Source organism: Cucurbita maxima, unplaced genomic scaffold (genome assembly GCF_002738345.1).
Source record: "Cucurbita maxima cultivar Rimu unplaced genomic scaffold, Cmax_1.0 Cma_Scf00033, whole genome shotgun sequence".
In the NCBI taxonomy this organism is placed as follows: Eukaryota; Viridiplantae; Streptophyta; class Magnoliopsida; order Cucurbitales; family Cucurbitaceae; genus Cucurbita; species Cucurbita maxima.
In genome coordinates, this window is record NW_019272049.1 from 1,212,225 (window position 1) to 1,221,750 (window position 9,526).

General features: G+C 35.8%; 1 protein-coding gene across 1 annotated transcript; it reads left to right on the top strand.

The window, feature by feature from the left end:
* The first annotated feature begins 1,262 nt into the window (after window positions 1-1,262).
* On the top strand, window positions 1,263-6,787 carry LOC111467254 (pyrroline-5-carboxylate reductase-like). Its single transcript, XM_023112109.1, has 7 exons — window positions 1,263-1,575; window positions 1,659-1,707; window positions 1,954-2,042; window positions 3,006-3,078; window positions 4,534-4,654; window positions 5,278-5,383; window positions 6,454-6,787. The coding sequence occupies exons 1-7, from the start codon at window positions 1,375-1,377 to the stop codon at window positions 6,640-6,642; spliced, it is 828 nt and encodes a 275-aa protein (XP_022967877.1). The 5' UTR covers window positions 1,263-1,374; the 3' UTR covers window positions 6,643-6,787.
* The last annotated feature ends 2,739 nt before the right edge of the window (window positions 6,788-9,526 follow it).

The following is a 9,526-nucleotide window of genomic DNA, read 5'->3' on the forward strand; positions in this document are numbered from 1 at the left end:
CATGCAAATATGGGTCTATTAGGCGTGCTCGCATATTCCCTAGGTTTGGCTCGTCGAGCTACACTTGCTAATGGGTTGTCAAATGTCACGATTATGCTTGTCCATGTTGCCTGTGGCCGCATGTCGGATATTCCAATCATGCTTGTCTAAGACATATTGTTCATGGTCGCATGCCTGTTCCAAACCCCTCTTACTTGTTTTCACGTTAGATAGACTTTTTCTATTAATGTTGTGTCAACACACGGTGTATGACCAGTCACCAAAATCAGATCTACACCACTCAAGGCTAAAATACTCATAACTTACTATAAAGGGAATATGACTAATTGTTAATTCTTCGTACCTGTGTTATATGTTATCAAAGTCATTGTTGTTGATTATCAAAGTCAATTTTTTTTCAACGCATTTCCTTGATCACGTTTTCTAAAATTTTCTTTCAAACATGACCCGAGGCTCAATCTTTCCCTACATTATATAAAATGATCTACTAGGCTTGTCTGTAACCGTTCAAGTCTACTACTAGCAGATATTGTCTGCCACTCTGGTCCGTTACATATTGTGGTCAGCCTCACGATTTAAAAACGTGTATGTTAAGGAGAGGTTTCTGCACCCTTATAAGGAATGTTTCGCACCCCTCTCCAATCGATGTGGAATCTCACAATCCATCTCCTTGGGGGCCAACATTCTTGCTTTTACCATTTTTAACAGCTCAAGCCTACCATTAACGAATATTGTTTACTTTGGCTCGTTATGTATCGTCGTCAGCCTCACGATTTTAAAACTTATTTGTCAGGGAGAGGTTTACACACCCTTATAAGTAATACTTCATTTCTCTTTCCAACTGATGTGAGATCTCACATGTATCCATACAATTCAATCACATGCTAGATCATTCCTTGTTATGATGTGATCTACTAGGATTATGTCCAACATGATATGAGCTCACACGACAAGACCACCTCGTATGTATATGAGATGATCTACTAGGGTTGTGCTCTATCTGATATGAACCCACATGAGAGGTCGTTTTTGTGTGTATATGATGTGATCTACTAGTAATTTATTTAAAAAAAAAATATATTTTAATTTTCAATTTTTAATTACTATTCTTACCCTTTTAAAATTTAAAAAATAGGAATGAAAATTTTAAGATATTTTTAGAAAAAAAAAAAAAAAAATTAAACGTTTTGATGAGATTTTGAAAATTCAAAATTTTAAATAACATATAAAAAAATTAAGGAAAGGAAAAATCCAAAAAGAAAAAACAAATTGCCAAAATGGATCCTCCTTCAAAACAAACGGGATTTCGCGGTTGAGCCGTTGGATGTGATAGAGCGTAGCCAGTAGCCGGAGGAGAGCTTTGGATCGGAATCAATGGAGTTCCTTCCGATTTCACTTGATGCTTACAGATTAGGGTTCATCGGAGCTGGAAAAATGGCGGAGAGTCTAGCAAGGGGAATCGTCCAATCTGGTCTCTTACCTCCTTCTCGAATCTCCACGGCTCTCTACCCCACTCCTGGCCCCCCCATTGATTTCGAATCTTTCGGTGTTCGAGTCCTCCCCAAGAACGAAAATGTATGGTTATGCTTCATCTTCATCTTTCTACTGCATCGCCTTAATCGCCCTTTACGTTTTCTTTTTTCATCGATTATGTTCAGGTGGTTGAAGAAAGTGATGTGGTCATCTTCTCTGTAAAGCCTCAAATCGGTACGGCGCTTGTTCATCTCTCATCTACTCTTGTCATGTTTTCCCCATTTGTTTATTCATTCATTTTTCTCCTTGGTATTCTCGTTGTCCTCTTGAAAGATATTTAAAAAAATTAATTGAGGAATGTCTCTGGTGATTTATATCTCGAAATGCTATGTTTTATGTGTGATTTATTGGGTTTATAATGATTTCTCTTTCGATGAACTTTATGTTAAATCGTTCTCTGATGGGTAATACTGGTTGCAGTTAAGAATGTGGTGTTGAAGCTGAGGCCTCTACTGGGGAAGAAGCTTTTGGTTTCGATTGCTGCTGGGATAAAACTGAAGGATCTGCAGGTTCTTCACTTTACTAGTTTTTTTTGGATTTTCTGATGGATGAGATTTTCTTGAGTTAAGAGTGTTATGTGGTAAAACAGCAGCCTCAGGGATTCTGATGCATATAGCTTTAATTATCATATCAATTTTGGGTTTCTCTTTGAATAATTTTGCCTGAAATTTTTTTATGGAAGGAAGTTTTTACTGATTTCTTTTTCTTTTGCTGTGAAGGTTAAGTTTGACGTGATTTTCTCTAACCTTGTGAGATCCCACCAGCGAGGAAACGAAGCATTCCTTATAAGAATGTAGAAACCTCTCCCTAGTGAACGCGTTTTAAAATCTTGAGGGGAAGCCTGGGAGGGAAAGTCCAAAGAGGACCATATCTGCTAGTAGTGGGCTTGAGCTGCTACAAATGGTATCAGAGCTAGACACCGTGCGGTGTGCCGGTTGGAGAGGGGAACAAAGCATTCCTTATAAGGATGTGGAAACCTCTCCCTAGTGGAAGCACAGAACGGAAAGCCTAAAAAGGACAATATCTGCTAGCACTTGGATGATTAAAAACCTTTTGTAGTGTTTTCAAGTGTTTGGTTGAATGGTTAAAAGTAAGTTCATTAATTCTCAAATCATTCTGAAGCATTTCAAAGTACTTGAACAATAAGCACCTGGGATGAATTTTTGATTACTTTTAGAATGGTGAATTTGTGATTACCTGGGATGTTTCAAAATTTTCGAAGTGTTTGGTTAGATAGTTATGTGTTTGATTACAAGTTCTTGAAGTGATTTGATGAGAATCACTTAATTAGTGTTTCTTTCAAGAGTCTTCATAGAAGAAGTGTTCTGATTTAAAAGCACTATTTTCCTTCAAAAGCTTGAATTAAGCCACATACTTGTTCCTTTTATTCTTCCTTTTTTCTTTAGAATATACCTTTTGTTCTTTCTTTTCTACGTACAAATTGCTGTTGTAGTAATGCTTTATACATTCAGGATTGGGCAGGTCATAGCCGATTCATTAGAGTTATGCCAAATACTCCCGCAGCTGTTGGAGAGGCTGCATCAGGTATTATCTTTTCCTCTTTGGTTTAAATTTAATGTCATCTCTCTCTCTCATATATGTTTCTAGAATGCTGAAATAAGTATTACTTCTTATGAGATGATAAAATTGATTTGAACGGTACTAAATTAGAGGCTAAATTAATAAAAATGCCTCGAAATTATGTATTATTTTGTAAAAAAAAACTACTTAATTTTCAAAAGTTTCGATGGTACTCTTAAACTTTTAAAAAAGTTTCAAATATATATTTAGCGGCTAGTTTTGAAAGGAAATTGTTAGTGTTTTCTTTCAAAAATACCCTTGAATTTCAAGTGTTTCATAAATGCTATGTAAGCTTATTAAGTTTCATTAATAGCTTTCAACGTTTTTAAAACGTTAAAAATTATTCTTTCCGTTAGTACCATGTTTAAAAATATTTGTGAACTTTTAAAAGTAGTATTGACACCTTTCATCTTTGTAAGAAAAAACTTTTAAAAAATTCTTACCGTCGATGTGTGGATCGAAACCATCTATTTACACTTTATAAATCATATTTCTCCTCAATTTTAAGGGTACTAATGATTTTAATTTTAAGAAGTATGGTGATAACGGTTTTGTCCACGTACCAACACTCTTAAAAATACTCTAAGAGTATTAATAAAACTTTTCAATTTTTAAGAGCATTTTTAAAATACTTTTAAAAATTCAATGGTGTTTTTGAAATACTCTTGAAAAGTTCATGAGTATTTTTGAAATTTTTTTATAGTTCAAGGATATTTTTAAAATCAAGTAGTAACGGTTTCATCCAAAATTAACCATACTAACCATAAGAGTATTTTTTAACATTTTTTTAAAAAAGTTTAAGGATGTTTCTAACTTTCTTGTGAAAGTTTAAAGATGTTATTGATACTTTTCGAACTCGAAGAAATATTCATGAATATTTTATTTATTTAGCCTTAATTATATTATAATGTATGTTTTAGCAGTCACAACTGCTAATGGAACTAGGGATCCAATTAATTGGCCAATCAGGGTGCAGGTTTTGAATTACATTTGATGAATCTTCTTTGAAATCCTACACTTAATGAATCGTTCCATTACAAATCATATAAGAAAAAAGATACAGGCATCTTGGAACTTTAAATAAATAAAAGAAAAAAAAAAAGAAAATAATTTGAGGATGAAGGTTTCTTCATATGCTAGCCTCAATCTAGACAATGCAGCTTCTTTCTCTTTAAATTCTTTCATGTTCTGCAAAATTTTGTTCAACTTTCTAATTGATAGTCTGAATTACTTGGAAGCAACCCAAACTCGCAAAATATACTCACCAACTTCAGTACTACTTTCATTACATGATGTGGATGACAGATATCAAGATTTTCAATTCGTCTTGCTCCGTGCGTAGCATGGAGAAGAACAAAAAATACACTAATGTTTTATGGTACTGACCAATGAAAAGTTCTGCTTTTTTGTTTTGACCAGTTATGAGCTTGGGAGAAGGTGCGATAAAGGAGGATGGGCAACTAATAGCTAAATTATTTGGATCTGTGGGTAAGATATGGGAAGCTGAAGAGAAGTTGTTTGATGCAATCACTGGTTTGAGGTATGTTATATGTTTGCAAGAGTTGAGTCCCACAGTCTTACAAGACTCAAAAATTTCTTCTTTCTATTGCCACTTACTAATTATGTTGGAGCCTGCTTTTGTTGGGGATACAAGATAAAATGATAGGATATTATCAGAATATTTATTTTGTTAGGATATTAGAATAGTACTGGAGTATTTACGGACATAGTGTCAATGAAGACGTTGGTCCTGAGTGGGGATGGATTGTGAGATTCCACGTTGATTGGAGAGAGCAATGAATGCCAGCGAGGATGTTGAGCCCCAAAGGTGGTAGATTGTGAGATTTCACATCAGTTGGAGAGGGGAACGAAACATTCTTTATAATGGTGTGGAAACCTCTCCCAAGCATACGCGACTTAAAAGTCGTGAGAGGAAGCCTGAAAAGGAAAGTACAAAGAGGACAATATCTGCGAGCAGTGGCTTGGGCTATTACATAAAGGGTTTAGAGACGAGCATATTTTTTATATAGCCTCGGTAGAGAACTAAGCCTCTCAGACGGTGGGTAACCCTTTGTAATTTTCTTTCTAACGCATCCTTCCAGTTTTAGGGCCTTGGCATTCTTCAACTAATAGATACCATTATTTGTCAATGGAAATGTGCAGCGGTAGTGGGCCAGCGTACATATTCTTAGCAATAGAAGCTTTAGCTGACGGAGGAGTTGCTGCAGGTCTACCACGAGAACTTGCACTGGGTCTAGCTTCTCAAACTGTGAGTTAAATTCATCTGATGTGCCTGTGTCTAAAATATTTAATGTTGTGGGCCATAATGACATAACTCGTCTGTAATTAATGTATAGCTTCTTTATCTTGGCATTTTATTTTATAAAAAGAGAAAAGATCGAGCTTGGCTTTTGATTTGAAGGACAAAAAGCTCAAAAGTAAACGGTCTTAGAAGAAAATTAAATTTTCAAACGAGGATGTTCTACCATTTGTATAATTAAATAACTGAAGAAGCAGACGCTTTTATGATATATAATGCTTGCATATTCCAACCTTATTATCTGATAGAAGTCATACAGAACATGAGGATGATAAAAGTTATCACGAGATCCCATCAGTTGGAGAAGGGAACAAAGCATTCTTTATAAGGGTGTGGAAAATTCTCCCTGATGCGTTTTAAAGTAGACAATAATGGACTAAAGCAGACAATATCTGCTTGCAGTGGGCTTGGGCTATTACAAATGGTATCAGAGGCAAACACCAGACGATATGTCAGCGAGGACGTTGGCTTCCCAAGGTGGATGGTTTGTGAGATTCAATATCCATTGGAGAGGGGAACGAAGCATTCCTTATAAGGGTGTGGAAACTTCTCCTTAGTCGTGAGGCTGATGAAGATACGTAACGGGCTAAAGCGGACAATATCTGCTAGCAGTGAACTTGGGTTGTTACAAATGGTATTAGAGTCAGACACTCGATGGTATGCCAGCGAGGACGTTGGGCTCCCAAGGGAATGGATTGTGAGATCCCATATCGATTGGAGAGGGGAATGAAGCATTCCTTATAAGCATGTGGAAACCTCTCCCTAGTCGTGAAACTGACAACGATACGTAACGGGCTAAAGCGGATAATATCTACTAGCCGTGGCTTGGGCTTTTATTGTTAAAATATTTCTTAAACTAAACAGCCATGAACTCATGATCTTCCACTATGTAGGCAGGTTATCCATCTTAGCTCCTAACTGCACTAGTTCCATATGACTTCCTATCAAGTGAAACATGTTAAGAGTAGTTATTTGGTTGTGAACCAATCGAAATGAACTGATTCAGAATTTGTTTATAGGTGCTAGGTGCAGCCACCATGATCACCAAAACTGGGAAGCATCCAGGGCAGCTGAAGGATGATGTAACATCACCTGGAGGGACAACAATTGCAGGGATTCATGAACTAGAGAAGGGAAGACTCCGTGGCATATTCATGAACGCTGTGGTCGCTGCTGCGAAGCGTAGCCAAGAACTTTCGGAAAAGTAGTTGCCAATATTGAACTTGCTAGTAAGGTTAGAGTTAATTTTATTTTGTCTCTAAGTCTTGAAGAGGTGATGAAATAAAGTAATGAAACTTGCACCCTTTCCTTTGCAATATGAATGAACAACCAAATCCATCACTCTTTTAGGCTGATTGTTTGTAGCTTAGACTCCTCCCTCCCTTCCCCACTTTTGAAAGTATTTGAATCTGTGATTGGACTAGTTGTACAACCATTAGGGTGAGCCTTTAAATGTCGAAAAATCGAACGGATCGAATACAGTTGGTTGAATCGACCTTTAACTGCGAGTACTTGCATAGCAAATTTGACCCATCAACCAACAATGTTTATGGATTGGATTGTGACACTTATTGTTAGGAATCACATATCTCTACAATGGTATGATATTGTCCACTTTGAGAGGATATGCTCTCTTGGCTTTGCTTTCGGGCTTCCTCAAAAGGCCTCACATACAATAGAGATGTATTCATTTGCTTATAAATCCTTGATCATTCCCTAAATTAGCCAATGTGGGACTCACTTCCAACAATCCTCAAACACTTAATGACAATTTTTGAACGTGACTCAATTAAATATTATTTTTAAATATTAAATTAAAATTTTTAACTCAATTTTAATATATTTTGAAAATAAAACTTCAAATTTTGTTTTAAAAATAATAATTATAAAATTAAATAAAATGAAAAGAAATATATATTTAAATAATTAGTATGTTTCCAAATTAATTTACCTAACTCATAAAGTTTTTATTTACTTTGTTTTTATTATTAATCAAACACTGAGACATGCTTTTCTTTATAATTCTTCAAAAGAATGTTTGTTAAAAAAAAGATTAAATTAAAAAATTATTAGAAAATATAAATTGCTACACTTATCTAATGGTTGACATCATAACACTTGTTTAAATTTTAACGAAAGTGGAATGGAGCGTTGCGCGGAGAAATCTGACGAGAGACACAAAGTAGAGAAGTTTGACGAAAGTGGAATGAAGCATTGAGCGGAGAAATCTGACTAGACAAGAGTTGAGAACTGAGAAGTCGAACGACAACACACAAAGAGAGTCGTGAGGAGTCGAACACGAAGACGAATGTTGTGATGTGAGACTGCGAGACAAAGTGTTGAGCTCACGGTCAAAAAGCATAGAGAGAGTCTATAGAGTGCAAACACGTCAGGGGTAGACACAAAAGATGACTCATGGGCTTGGGCTACGTGGGTTTTCTGGTGCGTAGATTTGAGCCTATTTTATTTTAAGGTTTCTGGGTTGGGTCGAGTTGACCCAAAATTTGAATTTTAAACCCGAACCCAACTCAAACTGGAAATCCTTTTAAAACCAACCCAACTCTTATAATTTGGGTTGGATGGGGTTGAGTTCTCAGATTAGCGGGTTCGATGTACCTCTGTGAATTAGCATAGCACAAATTTTAACACTTTTTGTGAGTAAATAATTCAAATGGATTAAATCATGGTATATTGTTATACGGCACATTGTACTTCTACTCTTTTCATGATATAAGTCTCCTAATGAGAAATACATACGTATACATAACATATCTTTCATTACTATCATACATGGCTCATCAATGTCTTATAGGCATAACATCAAATAATATCATAACATAATCATAACATAACATAACATGTCATTCATACAAAATTCATGTCTTGCAACAAAATCCGAAGGCATTTGAACAGTAAGTCTACTTCTTTAGTTAGTCTAAGTGGAGTCGCTAAATACCCTTGGTGCAAGTCTGTTCCTGCTTCTCGGAGTTTGGTGTCAAAAAAAACTATTAACATCCAAAAAGTTAAAGCCCTAAATCTCAGCTTCGGCAACCCAACCATCCAAACCTATGTCACCTTCAACGGTCCATCTTTCGACCACGGATTAATTGATGCTTTTACATGGTTTAAGCCCTTTAATATGTTCTAACTCGATGTCGTGGACCCACGTAGGTTGAATTGAACTTCGAAAGTAGATCCAAACTAACTCCAAAGAATAAATAGTGACTTAAACTTAGGTCAACCAAATTAGTGGTTCTATTATTGGGCGCCCATAGGCTTGGTTGGATGACTTGTATGCTGTATGAATGACTCGTACCCTATGACCCTTGTACGTGTCATATTTTATGATTCTATGGTGTATGATATGTGTTATGTTATGTGATGATTTATACTATGATATGATTTATATTATGATATGAACCATGTTATGATATCAATGTTATATGATGGATGAACTTTCATATGTTACCATACATATATGTTGCATGTTCAAACTATACTGATGAGATATACATGGGCATATCTCATAGGAACACTATGTCATGAAAAGAAATGGAGGTATGACTTACCTCATAAGTATGTGCTATGATTTGAAACTATGAGGTCTCATGCACTTTGTATATCACATGCATCGAGATACTTTCTCATTGTGATTAGTACGGACGAGTACACCATGATATTATACAAACTCCTTTACCTCCATAGTTTTCGATAGTGTGAGTGTGTGCTAGCTCGTAGTTAGACTTAGAGGGTACGTGTACGAGTCTGTCCCACCAAGTGGGTCCATGTGTTCTTGCCATGAGCCCCGTGTGGAGAATTGCATTTTCTGATCTCAATAGTGAGACTACTTACCGAGTATTTTTAAATACGCAAGCTATGTGCTATTTCTTTTTTAGGTAAATGTAAGATACCCATTTACATATGTCGACATCGTTGTGAAAGCCATAGAAGTCACATTTGTACTTAATGTTGGAAGTCACATTTGCACTTAATGTTGTAGCCCTTAGGTTAAATCAACGTGTTAACATTATTTTCAAATCGGGTTATTTATTGTTTTGCCAGAAAAAAAAAAAAAAAAAAAAAAAAAAAAAA

Bases quoted from the DNA above. Each gene is read 5' to 3' on its own strand.
- LOC111467254 (XM_023112109.1), top strand. From the start codon at position 1,375: ATGGAGTTCCTTCCGATTTCACTTGATGCTTACAGATTAGGGTTCATC. The intron at 3,079-4,533 runs GTATTATCTTTT...TGTTTTGACCAG, and splicing joins TGTTGGAGAGGCTGCATCAG to TTATGAGCTTGGGAGAAGGT. The intron at 5,384-6,453 runs GTGAGTTAAATT...ATTTGTTTATAG, and splicing joins TGGGTCTAGCTTCTCAAACT to GTGCTAGGTGCAGCCACCAT.